General features: G+C 43.4%; 1 protein-coding gene across 2 annotated transcripts in view; it reads left to right on the forward strand.

Annotated features, from left to right (window-relative positions):
• Positions 1-18622, forward strand: part of LOC138246528 (free fatty acid receptor 2-like) — a 185440-nt gene extending 166818 nt beyond the window's left edge. Inside the window, exons 4-5 of one of the 2 annotated variants that reach the window (XM_069201185.1) lie at positions 3875-3937; positions 16662-18622. In XM_069201185.1, coding sequence (XP_069057286.1) covers positions 16678-17646 — 969 coding nt within the window. In that variant the 5' untranslated portion in view covers positions 3875-3937; positions 16662-16677 and the 3' untranslated portion in view covers positions 17647-18622. Of the gene's footprint in view, positions 1-3874; positions 3938-6313; positions 6426-16661 lie in introns of those variants that run through there. The other variant, XM_069201186.1, reaches the window with a different exon arrangement.
• The last annotated feature ends 312 nt before the right edge of the window (positions 18623-18934 follow it).

The following is an 18934-nucleotide window of genomic DNA, read 5'->3' on the forward strand; positions in this document are numbered from 1 at the left end:
GAATTTTTACCTCTTGCTTTGGTTTTGGCGGGGCGCTTAAGTTATTAGGCCATCCCAGATTTATCATATTTAGAGAAGGGCTACCTAGAATCAGGAAATCTTTTTTCTCCCCATTGAATTTCAGAGCTGAATGGCTCATCCAATTAGCTACATCCGCAATGCAGGAGCCAAGAGAGAGAGGTCGATCGTCCTTTATATGGCTCACCGAAAAAATAAGTTGGGTATTGTCAGCATACAATACTAGCGAGAAATCATGTGCAAGGACAACCTCAGCCAAAGGACCCCACAGTTAAGTGGCATGGGATCTGATCTACAGTCACCATCGAATACTTGGAACATTCTCTGATTGAGGAATGATTTAAGCCAAAAAAGAGCCTGTCCAGTCACTCCGACATTTTGGAGCCTCTCCAAGAGGATCTTGCGCATTACAGTGTCAAAGGCAGCACTAAGGTCCAGGAGGAAGATAGCAACCACCCATCCTTGACCTAGAAGTCTTTTTGCTTTTTCCACTGCTGCCAAAAGGTAAGTTTTGGTACCATGGAAAGGTCTAAATCCTGATTGAGTAGATGAGTCATGTTCCTCAAGAAAACCCGAAAGCTGTTTATTTACGTATTTCTCAAGGATTTTGCCTGCCCCAGGCAAGAGTAGAATCGGCCTATAATTCTTAGGCTCAAGCAGGTCCAGGTTGTGCTTTTGTAATAGGGCTCTTATCATTGCATGCTTCCAGGCAACCGTCACCATTCCTTGAGCCAAGGACAGATTAAGGACCTCTAAAAGGGAAGGTCCAATCACATAAAAGATTTTGAATAAGACAGAAGGAGGAGCCGGATCAAGCGGCAAGCCTGACTTCAGCTTATTAAGGAGAGAAGAAAGCATTTCCACAGGTATTTCTGGGAAACCTGAAATGTCATTTAACTGGGCCCTACTATGAACCTTGGCTCCAGGGGCTGAGTCTACACCTCGGAGAGAGGAGTAAATATCATCTATCTTTTCCTTGAAGAATGTGGCAACATTATTACAATGCAGGGTCGAGAGTGCTTGAATTGGAGAGTTACAGACTGGTTTTAGAAGAGATTTTATAATCTTGAATATCTCCATTCAAAGCAGTCTATATTTTACTATGATAGTATGCTACTTTAGTGGTCAGGATTTCCCAATGGTACTTCCTAACAGAGTCCCTATATTTCGCCTTTGCAGTCGGTGAGTAGTACCTTCTCTCGCATCTCTCAGCTGTTTTACAGGCTTATTTTAAAAGTCTAAATTGAGGAGTATACCAAGGAGCTGAGCTGGCACTCTGATGTGTGGATTGATTAGTGGTGGGACACACTAAATCCAGAGATTGAGTGAGCAAGTGAGTGAACTCGGCATCTGCTATGGCAAGGTCTGTTTTCATATCAACTCTAGTATTATTAAGAGTGGAGGTTAAATCGTTAATGTTAAGCGTAGACCATCTTTACTTAAATGACGAAGAGGACGTGATCATGGGGGGGGGATGCTGAGGACAGGTAACCCTAAAATGAACTACCAAGTGGTCCGACCAAATAACTGGCACAGGTTTTATGCGTACTAAGTCGTACTTATTAGATAAAATAGTATCAAGCAGGTGGCCTTTTGAGTGTGTTACCTCGGTTATCCTCTGAGCAAGCCCGATTGCCAGGAGATCTTGACTAATTGCAGTGGCTTGCTTGTCTGCCAGATCCTCGAAATTAAAATTTAGGTCACCTAAAAGTGTGAAGCTAGATTTTGAAGCTACACAATTGGCAATCATCTCGGAAAGGGCATTTATAAATTCCTTGCCCTTTCTTGGTGGTCAATAAATCAATAAACCAGAAAATGTATAGGTGACAGAGAAATAAATAGAGAACACTAGATTTTCACAATCAGGGAGTGGATAAGTGTAGGTAATCCATTTGAAGGAGGATTTAAGAATGCAAGCCACCCCACCTCCTCTTTTATTGAGACGATATTTCCTACAAATATAGTAGTTGTCAGAAAGTGCCTGGGCAAGGTCAGGGCCGGACTTGTCCTGCAACCAAGTTTCAATTAAGAACAGCCCATCCACTTGCTCGTCCTCTAGGAGGGAGAATATATCAAATTGGTGTGTGGGAAGAGACCTACAATTGATGAAAAAGAACTTATGACTGCCCTCAAACCCAGGATTAACATGCAAGTTAATATTCCCTAACAGAGCGAATGAACAGTGTTGGCAGGTCAAATGAGCATTTCCACAATCAATGGAATGATAGCAGTCACACTTACGGGAACCCTGTAAGGCAAGGAGCTGAACTGAAGTATAGTTCTCATACTTGTATCCTGTCAAGCACAGTCCTTGGCCACAGGTCCCAGCCGCGTGCAGACTGGCTTGCCTTAGGTGTGGCATTGGTGCACCCAGTGCGCAAGAGCGCTGCACGCCAGGTCCATCAGCTTCTTAAATAGTGTAAATGAGAGCAGCCTCTAGAGTGCTGCCCAAACAAAATGGCCACTCGTAGTGGAAACCAGGAAATACAAACAGAATGTAGCCCAAAGCCATACCACAAAAAGCCCAAAACAAAATGTAGCCCAAAGCCCTACCATAAAATAGCCTAAACCGCTACTAAAAGAGCCATTACTAGAAAATAGCCCAAATCGCTACTAAACATGAGCGATTGGGACAGCCTCAAAATATTTTAAAAAACACCCTTACAATACCAAAGTGCAGATAAAAAAAGTTGTTAAAATTAACTCAATTAAATTTTACTACAAATGAATGCTGTTTTTTTTGTTTTAATTAAAAAAAATAGATATATGTTTTATTGTGGGATACGTTTTTTAACATTCAATTTAGTTTATATATGTTTTGAGAGGTAGACATAAAGTTTTTATTTTAATATTATTTCCTCCATTATCTTATATGGAACATAGCCGCAGTATCAGTTGTCGGGCAGTGTGTTGATCTGACCTTGCCTCTGCTCCTTTTTGACAGTACTGACTTGTAAATTTGGCTCCACCTCCTGTTTCAGGGGGTGGAGACAAGTAAGTTGCACTCTTGAGTAACTTTACACTCATAAACAGGAATAGCCAAAAGTAGTAAAGTAACTCAAAAGTGTACAAGTAAATTTACATGTTAGTCACTAAGAAGTGTAATCTATCCTTGTGAATAGCCACCATTAGTATTTAGTATGATAAGGTTAAAACTCTTTTTTTAAAATATCAAAAGGCTGTGGGAAACAAAGTGGTATGTGTGTTGGAAGGCAAGGGTTTATAATGAAACTGACATTTTGGAAGGAGAGTGTTTCTAATTGGAGGGACATCTTGGAAAGTATAGGTTTCTAATGAGGGGCACACTTTGGAAGGTGAGTGTTTCCAGTGAGACAGACATCTTGGAAGTAGAATGTTTCTAATAAGACTGACATCTTGGAAGGAGCATATTTGGGAAGAAGTGGACATTTGGAAGGAGAGCTTTTCCAATGAGGCAGACATCTTGGAAGAAGTGTCTTCCCAATGAGGTGGACATCTTGGAAGGAGACTGCTTCTAATAAAGTGGACATCACAGAAGGAGATTGTTTTAAATACGGTTGAGTGTTTCTTACCGGATGGACAAGTTAATAAGGGAGTTTATGATGAAGCAGCTGAAATTGTAGACAGTTTCGGAGTGAGTTGAGTTTCTTGTAAGTGGGCATTTCTGATTAAACTATTATCTTGAGAAAAGTGTATTTATGATGTGATGGACTTTTAAAAAGAGAAGAGTTTTAATGCGGTGGATGCTTCAAGAAAGTTACTAAGGAGGACGATGTGGGAAGGCGCAAGTAAAAATGTAGCATGTGGCAGTGGAGCTTGTCATACAATGTGGAATAGTGAGTACCCCTTCCTTTTCTGACTTTTTTCATTTTTACAGACACCAACTAAAGACTGTCTTGAAGATCAGGAGCACAACCACAGACCTGACTACAGGGCACAGGTAATTTGTCAAAATGCAATGCGTTCCCTAAATGCTGTTTCTGTTTCGAAACAACTCAACATCTTCTATAAAAATGGATTTTACCGCCCGTGGCTGCAATTTAATGTCTTGTTGAAGACCTATCACAAGACGTTCTCCAGAGTAGAAGAAACGTGTACAATTATGCAGACAAAACACAAATTTTAAAAACATATACCCGGGTCTAATCTTTATGAAATAGCTTCCTGCAAATCATTTCTATTTCAACATATGTTTGGAAATAATAATAATCAGTAGAGTTATTAGATGCCTTTTTCAATCTGTATCCTCTTATGGGCCAGGCTTCTAATTGACTTTGTAAAAATGAAAGCCTGATGTATCTACTGGGATTAAAAGCATATCTGTCAATTTAACGCTTGTATTTTTGTACTGGATGCCTTCATGCTATGAGCTATGACACTGGCAACACTTATTACAATTATTGTGCTGCTTAACAGTTCCTAAACATGGCTGCATGGTACTGGAACCTCATCAATTAGGAGTGTGTCTCGTTCACTGGGAGGTTAGGACCGATTTAGGTTAATGTCCAGACTGGCTGATGCCTCAGAAAGAAGACTGAAGCTTCCATGAGACTGGCTCCGAGCCAATCACACAGGATAGTGAGAGGCACAATTAGCTGGAAAGCAGCCCTGATCACTTTCTTGATGTTTCATATATCCATGTACTTTCTCTGGAGGCCTGGGTGAAATTGTAATCACTCCGGGGTAATTGGAGTAAGTTCAGTAATTACACATTACTCTTGTTATGCCAAATTACTTAAATCACATGATTACTCCAGTTTGAGTAATTAAGAGTAATTTGGGGCAAAAATCCTACCAGAGGACCACAGGAGCATTGAACTAAGGAGAGCAAGTGGCTACTGGCTACTGCTGTTCGTGGCCTGTTGCATTTAGTGTTCTGTTCCTAGCACAAAAGGCATCCTCTGGCCTACTTTCAACATGAGGGTGCATTTTGCACTAAGAAAGCAGTTCTAAATGGTGGATTAGGCTTCTCACACAATTATGCATATTTATGAGTAATTGTGAGGTAATTAAGAGTAATTACGCTACAGAGAATTGTGCCAGTTACGTCCACCCCTATTTCTTCCATGTTACTGTTCGCTAAGTTGTCCCATTACGGACAACAGGACACTCTAAGCGGGCAAAAACACTTAACTTTCCTGCGTCTCTCCTTAGAGGGTACTGACTAAAAAACAAACGGTTTGTGTTAAAGTAAACTTAAAATAACACGTTATTTAGGAAAAGTAACGTTATTTTACTCCAAACTTGCCACAGAGCTAGAAAATTGTTAAAAACAGTGTCTTTGAGTAGTTTGGTGTTAATCCATTCAGTATTTGTGAGACATGTGCTTTACAAAATGGTGTGAGGTGGCTTTCAAGTGACTTTAGTACATCTTGTTTATTAATTCATGGATTATTTGAAGATCCTGATCTGCAAATCTTCCAAATATAATGCACCTGAGAAAATATTGAAAGCCCTTTAAAAGGGTAAGAATATTTGTCATTCACCCAATGCAGATTTCACTGTTCCTCAGAGGTTTTGGGGATCCAAGCAGCCCAATTGGCTAGCAGAAAATGAAAATATTTGCTGCTGCCCATACATGATGGCAGGCACTGATCCCTGCTACCTGGAAAAAAAGGGACAGAAGTGTTGCAAGGTGGTCAAAGGAGAATCATTTCACCTCATGGAGGCCGTGGTGGTGGGAGTGGAATGCCTAGAGTGGCAGATACTAACTTCATTTAAAAAATAATAAAAAAAGCAGCTGTTTTTCTTCGGATTCAGCTATCCAACTTTTTGTAAAAACATTTTTCCAAAGACTGCAAAAAAATAAAAAAGCATTGACAATGCAACTATGCATGTCACGCCATGTTCTGTGAGCCAAGTAGGGGCAACTGGTGTTAATGGGCACAAGGGTCGTTGCCCTGCCACCCTCGGGGGAGAGGCAAGAACAGGGAAAAGAAAACAGAGCAGCTGAAAAAAATTACTGCTCTGAGCCTGTGTTGAATCTCCCGGGTGAACTCTAGTAAACTTTGCAGATGTCCTGCTGCGCAAGTGCCAGCCGGGCGAGGTTGTCTACAACCTGCAGGCACAAGCTGCAGCAGTGACATCAGAGAAGAGGAAGTGCTGAGTTAGACCGCCAATCATCCGGTTGTTCGTGGGGCACATGTACAGTGGAGCTCCATTCACTTCAACGGCTGGGTGGGGCAGGACGATAAGGACAAGGAGGGAGTGGGCAGCAACAATTCGTTGGTCGTCACAAAGGGGCAGGCTGTAGGAGGGGTGCAGGGGGCTACTCTCCTTACAGTAACAAGTAGTGCATTTGTTTTCACTTTGAAAAGAAAACATCATGGAGCTGAGCCTGTCCTTTAAAGTGCTCCTTATCTCAGCTTGTTTGCTGCAGCAGAGGCCCAGGAGAAGGAAGGAACCAGCTGCAGATAACAGTTACACTGGTAAGTATGCAGTTAAGCTCCTGTTTCAGGGCGTGGAGGTGGGGATCTTGATGGGCCTCGACTGTCCGCAGCTTGGCAGTCAAAGGCTCAGAACTAATGTGGTAGGGTGAGTGAGTGAAAGGAAGGAAGGATTCGTGGATAGATGGATGAAATGATGGATGAATAGATGTATAGATGAATGAGTAAAAGGATGGATGTAAACATGGGAGAGTGAAAGGGAGGGAGGGTGTATGAGTGAAAGGGAGGATGGATGGATGGATGGATGATTGAAAGGGTGAATGGATGAGTAAAAGAATGGATTGATCGATGATGAGAGAAAGGATGGATAGATGGAAGGGTGAGTGAAAGGATGGATGGATGGATGGGTGAAAGGGTGAATGTATGAATGCAGTGAAAGACTGGATGGATGAGGGAAAGGATGGATGGATGAGTGAAAGGATGTATGTAAAGATGGCTGAGAGAAACAATGGGTGAATGAGTGAAATGGGGGTAAATGGATGTCAGGGTGAAGGGGTGGAAGGATGGATGAGTGAAAGGGAGAATTGTAAATGGATGAGTGAAAGGATTAATGAGTGAGTTAAAGAATGGATGAGTGAAAGGGTATTTGGATGAATGGATGAGTGGATGGGTGGATGGATGGATGGGTGAAAAGATGGTGATATGATTGAAATGGAGGATGGATAGATGGCTGGATGGATGAGTGAAACGGTGGATGGAAGAGTGAAAGAATGGATTGATGATTGAAATGATCGATGGGTGGATGAATAGATGGATAAAAGGAGGATGGATAAGTGAAAGGGTGGATGACTGAGTGAAAGAGTGGCTAGATGGTTAGACGTAATGGATAGGTTTGAAAATGAATGAATAGGTTTGGATATGGAAGGATGGACAAATCGATGGACAGACAGAAAGGTGACCATTTTCAAGGTGATAACTCAAAGTAGAAAATTGTTATCACTCCCAATAATTTCCGAACACAGGGCCCCTCATTTTATCAGGTGCGATATGAATTGCATCAGATGCTAAGCCCTTGAATTAGATGCATACGTGTCCTTGGGCCAATGGCAGCTCTCCTTTATGGGCTCCACAACTACACTACACTCGCCTTGTTTTCTGGTCACTTTTTAGTATTATATCAAGAGTGAATACTCTTGGTATAATAAAAATAAAGTGCAGACCCTTTCGGGTTAAGCAACAAACTGAGGCAACTTGTGACATTGTCCGATTGCTGACGCAGGTGCATGAAAGTGCCTGTGCCAGCCATCAGGGAGCTTGTTCAGAGCTGGTGAAATCCAAGCCCTGTGAGCATGTCTGTATGACTGTGTGTAAGTTAAAGTCATAGAGAGTCAGTGAAGGAGTGAGTCAGAGTGAGTGAGAATGAGTGACAGTAAGGGCCAGTATGTGTGAGAATGAATGTGAGTGAGGTCGAATAACAGTGAGGGTAGCCGAGTGTTACTGCCTGTGAGACTGAGTGGGTCACAGTAAGACTGAAAAATTCAGAATGAGTGAGACTGAGTGAAACAGAGTGGGTCAGAGTAGAATGAGTAAGACTGTGTGAATTAGTGATACCAAGTGAGTCAGAGTGAGAGTAAACATAGTGCAAGCAAGTGTAAGAAAGCCCTTCAAGAAGAAGCTCCTTGGAATTTGAGTTAAGAATTGCACCCCACCACTTTTAAAAGTCATCAGACTTGAATGAGGCTGACTTTATGATGCAATTTGTGCAAATCTCTGCGTTTGACTATTGATGGGTTTGTCACTTGTTTGAACTGTTTCATGTGTCTTTGTCTCTGTATTTCTTCTTCTGGAGATGTGATCTTAGCAGTGGTACATCCTAGAGGAAGTACTTCCTTAGTGTCAGGGAGGACGATAGGTGGATCAGAGGACAAAACAGCACACTAAGGGCCACATTTATCAAACTTTCATACACTGCAACGCAGCAAGTCACCTTGCATTAAAAGGGAGAGGGCAGGAAAGCACTGTATTTAAAATCATACAGCACATTGCTGTCCCCTTTTCTTGGACTGGTGCCCTTTTGGCTGTCTGGTGCCAACGCAGGCACCCTTGCGCCGTGGTGCATTTTGACACTGGTAAGTCTGTTGTTGGTAAATCTGGGAATGCACCAAAATCCACAGTAAGATGCATAGGAATACCCTCGCTCCACCCATGGTATGCCTCCCTGGGGCAGAGTAATGCAACACAGTGATTTGTGCTGCCTTGCTTTACTCGAGATGTATCTAGCCCTGCAGAGGCATGTAAGGTGGCCTTGAGTGGCTTGATAAATCTGACTTAGTAGATGCGAGGAATAAATGTGACCCTACGTTTCTTAGGGGGTGTAGATTAGGGGAGCTTGTCCTGGGTGTAACTGGAATTATTGCTTTTCAGATAACTGTCTAGACCCAGCCATCACTTCAAACTTGCTTTCTTCAATGTAGTAGTGGCGACGAGGTAAATTAAAGAGTTCACCGACATTGTCTGTCGACTTTTTATGAAAGTAAAAGGCAAAAGATGACACTAAGAGCCCCATCAGAGGTAGCGCAATCTGGCAGCCATGTTAGTGAAGGGTCTTCATCATCTGAGCCAGAAAGGAAGTTAAGGATGATGTCAGGTGACAGTCATGTAACTGCTCCTTACTGCCAATAATGTGCTGCAGTTTCAGTGGCACAAATGATGTGAGTGCCTGACCCCAAGCAGTAGTAGCTAATGGCAGACATACCAGTGGGTGGATAAGGGTACTGCAAATAAACTGCATGAAATGTGTGCTTTTAAGAAGTGCTTTCAAGTCTAATTTGGAAAACAAGTCCAAGGCGGGTTCCGTTTTTCTTTGTTTCGAAGTAAGTACAGAAACAAATAAATACAATTTTAGTGTAATTATACTTAGGGATTTTCAAAACTTGCAAGCTGTGCTTGTGCAAGTTACATCAACTTTCTTTAAGGAAAAATGTCTGACAAAAAACCCGCAAAAAAGGCTTTAATTTATAATGAATTTAATGGATAAACATAAAAAATTAAATTTGTGGTAGAACTGTTCCAGAAAAATGTTTTGACACAAAACATCTCCTGGCAAAACTTGGGACCTCATTTACAAGAACTGACGCATGGCTGAGTTGCGCCAGCGATGCATCAAAAATACATGCACTCAGACAAGAAATCTTATACTTTCATGTGGGGTCCCAGGATGCATCAGAAATACTGACACATCGCAGGAAGGATGCCGCAGGCATAAACTCAAAAAGTGAGGCATTGCTGAAGCTGGTGTCAGAACTGATGCGACTTCAACAATGTGTAAAAAAATCTGAGGCAATGCATTCAGATTGACACAAGGAGCCTAATTAGTGAGGACTAATGTGAAATACTGTAAAATGGTTGAATATCACCATCAACACTTTTACATTGGTTCTGGATGTAAGAGGTAATGTATGCAGTATGGCTATGTGTCACATTACAGTATGCATAGTCTACCTATGTGTATGTAGAGGCCTAAGTATGGGTGACATAGTGAGTGACAATGTAAGGCAAGTGAATACAAGTGTTGGCATGTGAAGTGGCAATCAATACATGTATTACCTACGTTATGTGTGTACTTATCTGTCGTTTGGAGTACGCAGGCCTGGACTTGAGGACTCCTTCCTCCATGGAGAAGTGGTAATCCTAGCCTGTCCCTTATAAAAAGAACACAACGTCACATAGCCTAGTTGCAGTGGATGATGGAATCATTGGTGCCATGGTCCGCGGTTGGTCAAGGAGTCCTACAACATGATTTTCACATGTGTAGACCTACTACAGCTAGTGGGGATGTGAAAAACAGACATCTTCCAGGGTGTGAAGTGACTTCAAATGGTCAGATTCATGTTTTAAAGCCACTGCATCAGTCCCTATGCCTGGATTTTGGAGGTGTAGGAATTCTGACGTATCTTGAAGAAGCGTCAAATAAAGAAAGCCTTATAAATATCATTGCATCAGTTGTAAACAACTTTTTCCGACAGAACACCCACTCTGCATGCACTAAAATCTTCATGACGCAGCCAGATCCACCCCAAGTTTCTTTTTTACGCCTGGCCAGAAAAACTGATGCATTTGAACAAATGCATCGCATTTTAAATACGGAGTTAACAGAGTGCTACCAGTGAACCAGAAAAAATTATGCAACGGCTTCTTCTAATAAAGTTTTCTTTGAAGACAATTTCACATTCATATAAAGTTTTACAAAGTCGACAGAGTAAACAATTCCACAAAGCTGGAAGGTTTGTCAGTAGAAATTTTGCAGCCATCTAGGTGCACAGTAGGAAGTCCATTTGCATCCCTGTTTTAACTGATTTGCAATTCACATCGGGATGTGCAGAGAAATTATTCAATGGTATATTTTAAAATGGCTTTCTCAAGTGATGTGTGCACTTGCAGCATATGTAAGAAGCGTTTAAGGGAAAACGCATCCTGGACATGAAATTATGGCCCTCATTACAACTTTGACAGCCGCGCGGCCGCCTATGCAGCCGCACTTCCGCGGTGGTCATTTCAACATCCCCGCTGGGCCGGCAGGGATGTCGGCCGCAACACGGGAGCCGGCTCCAAATGGAGCCGGCGGTGTTGCAGCAGTGCGACGGGTGCAGTTGCACCTGTCGTGCTTTTCACTGTCTGCTATGCCAGCCTTTTCATGGCGGTTCCTACCGCCATGAAAAGGCTGGCAGGAGGGGGACTCGTAATCCCCTGGGCAGGCGTGCAAGCAACGCTGCCCTGGAGGATTACAACCGCCAGGACCAACGTGGCGGTAAACCGCTGGTCCCGGCTGTGTGACCGCTTCGGTAATTCTGCCTGTTGGCAGTGCATCCGACGAAACAGCCCTGGCGGTCTTTGACCGCCAGGGTTGTAATGAGGGCCTATATGTTTTAAATTTATGAGTACGTTTACTGTGGTCAGCATCCTTGCTTGTGAAGTTGCAGGAGAGTTCATATATGGTACATAACTATATATGCAAGAGTGCAAGTTTCACAGGCTGTTTATTTGTTTACATAAATTTTGATTGCGCTGTGTAACACAGTAGGCCCTGGGTGTTTACAAGAGGGAGGTTGCAGTCTGCTGAATGACCATTGCCCTGCGGTCTTCGCATGAAGCCCTAAATGAGGCCACTCCTTTTTCTTTGGTATTAGTCCGTTCGAACGACTGGACCAATCCTGGGAGTACATATTTCCCGGGCTGCTGCTCTGATCGCTCGTTTCCATGCGCCCCTGTGGCACGTTAGACACAGACGCAGTTGTTGGAGTGTGTCTTTTAAAAAGCAATATTAACATGAAAAGCTTGCAATATATTGTGTGATGAAGCTGCATAGAAAATGTGTTAACGTAGAAAATAATGCACGCGTTGAAATGTGCCCACAGGGAGTGGCTACCAATGTATACGAAGACTAATGAAAGTTGTTAATGTTGAATTAATTATGTACTAATGTTTTGAATTTGTACTATCATATCCTAATTAGAGTCATGTATTAGGGGTTTGCTCAATTAATCATTAGGCCTTAGCTTAGCGAGGGTCTGGGCCTAGCTGCCTGGTCTCATATTTCTAATGTGCAATGTGCTGTTTTCCTGAAGGACACAAAGCTGTACTTTTCCAGAAGTTATGTGTGTAGCCGTAGTTAATTGTTTCTCATGAGACCCGACTTGCTCAAGGAGACATTCTTGCTGAATGCAACAGTGTCATTCGTAACGGGTGCAAGGCTGCCTGGAGTAGGAGAAAATAATTGAGCTATTGACTGGAGCATAAAGTGTAACTTTTCTTACCTGACATTTCAACCGATGAAGACGTCAATAACATAGGCCAATCAGCGACATGAGAACTGTGTTTTGTGGAAAATTCTAGTGAAGCGCGTGGAGAATTATTGGACAGAGATAACGATGCACCAATTATTATCCAATGAAGAATTAAGAGCAAATCAGGCAGTTTTGATTTAACCGCACAACACAAGGAGAAGAGGGGCCATTCCTTTGAGACTTTGCAGTTTATTCGTCCTGATACTCTAAATCATCCTCTGCTTATTCCTTTACCTGATACGTACCTCTCTTCCATATGAGGAAAGCTCTCGTTCCTTAGCTATGCTATACTGAGACTTTGCCCTGTCCCATTTTGGCTGATGATGAAAACGACTGATGTCCTGAGGACGAAGACTGACACTGTTTGCTAATCTTTTGGATTGGTAACTATCTGATGCAAATTGTAATTGTCTGTTTGCCTTTTCTTTCTAGGTACCAACTGCTCTTTTGATAGAGGCCATAGTTTAGATGTTTTCCAAATTTGTGTTTGCTAAAATGTTTTGCATGAAGCCCAACATGCTAATGCTAATTTGAGGTTAGTTAAGGTGTTCACGGATATTGTACGCAAATAGACAAATGACTGAGTTCTTGTTTTTTTTAATCATGTACTACTGAGACTTTGCTAAGTTGCTTCTTATTGATGACGTGTTAAATACTGACTGAATATTCTCTATGCATTGATTAATTGCGTTCTAATTGCAAATCTGAAGAGTTACTAATGAGATGAATTGCTAATGAAATTAACAGAAATGATATTAGATTGTGACTAATAGGGAAATAAATATCCTACCACTTAACTAAATTGGTGTGGTTATTCATGACTGAAAGGTCATGGCCCCTCATTCTGATTCTGGCGGGCGGCGGAGGCCGCCCGCCAGAATTCAGCCCTCCATAATACCGCTCCGCGGTCAAAAGACCGCGGAGGGTATTATGAGTTTTTCCCTGGGCTGGCGGGCGGTCTCCAAAAGACCGCCCGCCAGCCCAGGGAAAAACTCCCTTCCCACGAGGATGCCGGCTCGTAATCGAGCCGGCGGAGTGGGAAGGTGCGACGGGTGCTGTTGCACCCGTCGCGTATTTCACTGTCTGCCAAGCAGACAGTGAAATACTTGTAGGGGCCCTCTTACGGGGGCCCCTGCAGTGCCCATGCCATTGGCATGGGCACTGCAGGGGCCCCCAGGGGCCCCGCGACTCCCCCTCCCGCCATCCGGTTCCCGGCGGGAGAACCGCCAGGAACTGGATGGCGGGAGGGGGAGTCGGAATCCCCAAGCCGGCGCAGCAAGCTGCGCCGGCTTGGAGGATTCCTGGGGGCAGTGGAAAACCGGCAGGAGACCGCCGGTTTTCCCGTTCTGACCGCGGCCAAAGCGCCGCGGTCAGAATGACCAAGGGAGCACCGCCGGCCTGTCGGCGGTGCTCCCGCCCCCGTTGGCCCTGGCGGATTGTATCCGCCAGGGTCAGAATGAGGGCCATGGTGTGTTCAACTTATTGACTCTTACTAAATGTTATTGATTGGGTTGCTAATTAGTTATTGGAAATTATTTATTGGTTTGTTGATCTACTGATTTGGGATGCCCAAAAGATACCTCGTACTGGAAAGTCCCCAAACGTGGTCCAAAGGTTCATCGACTTAGGCGTGTCTCCTTGTAAGTTTACTTATCAAGGCTCTGACGCGCTGGCTTAACCTCCCCAGCCAGCTTCTCTTATAGTATTGCCCTGAAGTCCATTAAGTTGGGGGCTTTGTATATGTGGGGTTAATGATTATTCTGTCCTTTGAATCTGGTTCTTGCAATGACTAGGATGCTGGCTTGGTTGAAATTAAAGGGCAGATTTAAGAGCCCCTAGTGCCTCCTTGCGCCACATTAGCTTCATTTTTTTTACGCTAATGTGGCCAAACGAGGCCAAAATCACAGCACCAGATTTACAAGGTAGCACAATGCATGCATTTATACCACTTTGTAACCCTTTGCACTACATTATGCCTGCGCCAGGCATTGCCCCGTTAGGAGGGCTGAAAAAATGGCACAAAGAAATCTAAGAGATTTCTTTCTGTCATTATTTTTAGCACTTTTAATGCCTGCTCAGAGCAGGCATTAAAAGGAGGCTCCCGTTGCTTTCATTGGGCCTCTGGGTGCTTTGCAGGATTAGCATCAGAATTTTTTATGCTAATCCTGCAGTGCGCAAAGGTAACGTAAAAAAGTCTGATGTTAGTTCCCTAATTACCACCATGGTGTGCCATATATTAAATACGGCACACACACGGTGGCTTTATGGGGGCACTAAGGGGCACAAGAAAAGTGGCCCTGCACTAAGTACAGCACCACTTTTCATATATCTGCCCCTAAGTGAGTGAACTCAGGGCTTAGTTTGAGCCGGTAGTTGCCACTGGGGATCACTAGCACTCATTTCTCATCAGAAACTTCCTGAGAGCAAGGGAGGGAAACACAAACACAGGGGAAGAAGCAGGAAGAGAGAGATGGACACTCCGTCACAAAGGAAGAACGCAGGAATCTACAAGAGTGAGATAAAGAGTCGGGTAGTGTTTGGTGGTCCATGAAAGAGGCGCAAAGTGAATTGCAGACTCTGCATCTTCAATATTCAGTGCACCAACATGTTATAGCGCTGTCCTCATGCTTCTGAGCAGAGCTTTGAGCATGGACACTCATTCTTTTACAAATTAAGCACTGGTTGTGCTGGTTGGTAGAGTGTCCCAAACTGGTGTGGGTGAAGCAAATCATTTGGTTGACTGATTAATTTTTAATCCAAACATGAGGCAGGGAGCTGCATTTGCACTTTTTGCTGCCTGCTCATTTGGTGTACAGAAGTTTGCCATGATCTAGGGCACCTACTATCATATGTTGCAATTCTGTTGGCAGGTATGGCAGGGTTTGCTTAATGAGTTTCAGCACTTTTCATGATTGCTGTGTGTGTCTTTGGATAACAGGGTTCTTGTGACAGACCCTAGGCAACATGGATTTGAATTTGTTCTCCCTACATCCGGTGTCCACGTTGTTAGCAGAGGCATAGGTTGGTCAGTAGGACTGAGGGAGTGTGAGCTTCAAATAATCCAAAAATCAGGAAGGCATATAATTTTTAAATACATTATAAGACAAGCAGGGCACATGAGAGTGGCCTAAGGGGCAGTGGAACGAGTACTAAGAGAGAAAACAAAATATTCTCTAAAATTATTTTTGAAGACTTTCAAAACAAGATGAGAGTATGCCTGCGTTTTTGTCGGTGTATGTAAACATTCCAGCGGAAATCCAACTAACATCTCTTAATACCCGACTAAAAGCACCTGTACCCAACCTGATTGTTAGAGACAAGTCTATTAAGTGTCAGTTTCCTTTTAGGAGAGGGTCATGTGTCTATGCCTCAGCATCCCTGCTCCAGCTCCCGCATAAAGTGATACAGCTAGCATCTCTCAAGGAGTGTTGCTCCCGAGTTTGTTGGCGCAAACACATAAGCCCCCTCCTGGTGGGAAGCTGTATTACATGTATTACCCAGCTTGGGTAATACAAATAAACTAGCTTCTGAGTAACTAGTGTACTATTTATAAATTATCAAAAATAACCATCGTCTAAATATAGTAATGGATGCAACACTGCGGCAGATGTGTACACACCATACAATTGGGGAGCTAATTAAACTGGGGAGCTAGTAAAATTGGGGAGCAAAGATCCTGCGGAGCAGAGGGTAGAGCCTGCTGCAACAGCGCCATCACCGGCAGTTTTAGCACAGATGAATCCTTTGAGCTATGCAATGCTGACTTTTCTACTAGCTTCCAGGGTGTAGCTTCAGGGGTGTTGTTTGGGGTGTTACCCCCTTCTAATAAATCTATTTTCTGGTGGGTGCAGGTGCTTTCAGTCGGGTATTGTGAAACGTCAGTCGGAACACAGAAAAAGTTATACACACTTTCTTTCTCTCTCTGTTTTGAAAGTCTTCAAAAATGTTGGTTAATGTCAATAATATTGTGATTTTTCGCTTAGTACACCTACCAATCCACATTCCTCTCCCTTTTCACTCCCTCTTGAGCTCCTCTCAGGTGTCCTGCTTGTCGTATAATACATTTTAACATTACATGCCAGCCTGATTGTTGGAAAATCCGAAGCTCACAGACCCCCAATCTTACTGACCAAGCAACACTCCTGCCCAATTTAGAATAATATAGGAAGGATGGCCTAGAGGTAGTGATTGATTAGTTAAGGTATCGGTATGGACAAGTCACAGGTCCATTTCAGGACTGAAAAACAGCTCAATGTTTATGTCACTGTTTGACCACAGCCTCTAAAACCACAGCCACTGAGCAAGTCTTTTACTATCTATGTATTTTTTTTAATTCCTCAGTCATATGCTTATGAGCACTCGCCATTGCTTTGTGTGTCTGTGTGTCTAGTTGTGTATTTAACCAAGCCACTAATTCTCAGTTTTTTCTTCCTAGGTGAAATGATTGCAATATGGTTCTGAAACCAGAACACAAAATCTTGTGCCTGGTGGTCTACATCTTCACCATCATAACTGGGCTGCCAACCAACATGGTGGCCCTCCAGGCCTTGATCCACAAGATGAGGCGGAAAGCCACGCCTAACGCCATACTTCTCCTCAACCTGACTATTTCTGATCTCTCCTTCTTGGCCTTCCTGCCCTTCAAAGCAGCAGAGACATTGCAAGGGCAGTGGAGTTTGCCCTTATTCCTCTGCCCCCTCAGTGGGCTCTTCTACTTCAGCACCATATACTCTAGCACGCTGTTCCTGACGGCTGTCAGTGTGGAGCGGTACCTGGGCGTGGCCTTCCCTCTTCAGTACAAGATGTACCGCAAGCCTGTCTATGCCATAGCCACCAGCTGCGTCCTTTGGGTTTGCTCTTTTGCCCACTGCAGCATTGTCTACGTTACAGAGTTCTATCAGGAGGAGAACAATACCGCGACAGCTGTATGCTATGACAATTTCACCAAGGAGCAGCTGGCGGTCCTCCTGCCCTTCCGCCTTGAGTTGGGCATCGTCCTCTTCTGTGTCCCCTTCCTCATCACTTCCTTCTGCTACTGCAGCTTTGTGAGAATCATCATCTCCTCTCCCCACATTCACCGGGAGAAGAAGCAACGGGCCATTGGGCTCGTCCTAGCCACCCTTTCTGTTTACATCATCTGTTTCGCACCTTATAACGTGTCCCACGTTATTGGGTACATCCAAGGTGAGAACCCTCTCTGGAGAGATGAGGCGCTGCTCTTCAGCACCTTTAATGCCAGCTTGGACCCCATCATCTTCTACTTCTCCTCCTCTGCCGTCCAGCACACCTGCAGACACTGCTTCGCCAAGGTGCTTCTCTGTGACTCTTTATCAATTATGAAGAAAGTTGTCAACAAGCAGACGGTCAAACTGGGTCACCCTGATAGCACAAACAGCCAAGTGCATGGCTCCAACTTATAACTACTCTGCAATTAATTTATTATTGTTATTTTGTGTCTTTCTTCAATGCATTATTTATGGGAGTAACATGGCATCCATTAATTGGCGGACTAATGGTTTGACCTGAAGATGGTTTGTTATTTTATTGGTAAACCGAACTATTCTACTCAAATGTTTGTCTTGGAAACAAAATGGCAAAATGTGCTTGTAAGTGGTTCACTGGATTAGGATGGGGGTTTGTTTGCAAATTATAAGGCATGGATAATAAGACTTTTGTTAAATGTTAGTGATGCTGGAAAGCAGACCTCTAGCAGTTTTTGAAGGTTTCCTGCATTATTGTGTGCCACATTATGGACAGCTGCTTGCAAGATGCCTGTTGGACATCTAAATGTGGTTGACTTAGTGCAAGTCATGTCCTACATATCCTGATTGCCTCCTATCCTGTGGGTTTTCGAGAAGATGTTGGAGTATGAAGGCTGCGGATAGATTCATGGAACTTTCTAGCAATGGCCAGTGTGCTGTGAAGACACCCATGAAGGCCTACTAGAACGAAAAAAAAGAATCTTGCAAACACTTCAGTACCAGGGCACTCTTAAGGCTTGGAGGTCAGGTTGCCCAAAACTGACCCTGAAATGGCCTAAAAGCAGAGGGTACAGATTCAAACCGCTTACCTCAATGCACCTTCTAATTCAACATGGCTGAGAACTTCTGTGAGTGATTTGTTTCAGTACCTTGCATCGGTCTCCTGCATTCTTCAGCACCAGAGATTCTAAACTTCACTTCATCATTAAGCTCAAACATGGCTATTCAGATAACAACTGCCATTTAAAAAACGGGTTCAACAACAATTTACTGTGACTCTCTTTGCTTGACGTGGCTAGTTGTAGCCTCTACTTCTATTGAGACAGTTTTGATTGTTTAATAACTCTTGACCCACTAATCCAGTGTTGTTCATTTTTGCTCCTTCATTTTTATTAAATCATATCTGTTCATCAAACTTAGTTTGGAACTTGAAGTAATTTTTTCTTCTTGGTGTATTATTGATTTAAATAGCGACACCTGCGACATCCACTTGCTTCTCAAGCGATGCTGAGATAAACTAAGACTACCGGAAGGGCTTTTACCATTGGTGGTCTGCCTGGGTAGTGAGGATGTTAAGTGCATCTCACATGTACAGCATCCATTTTAGGACATCCTCATTCCTCACTCCTCAGCCCTACTTCTCAACCCTGCTTCTCATCTGTCATCCCTACTTCTCATCCATCATACATCATCCCTATTTCTCATCCATCATCCCTGCTTCTCTCCC

This window comes from Pleurodeles waltl, chromosome 7 (genome assembly GCF_031143425.1).
Source record: "Pleurodeles waltl isolate 20211129_DDA chromosome 7, aPleWal1.hap1.20221129, whole genome shotgun sequence".
Classification (NCBI taxonomy): domain Eukaryota; kingdom Metazoa; phylum Chordata; class Amphibia; order Caudata; family Salamandridae; genus Pleurodeles; species Pleurodeles waltl.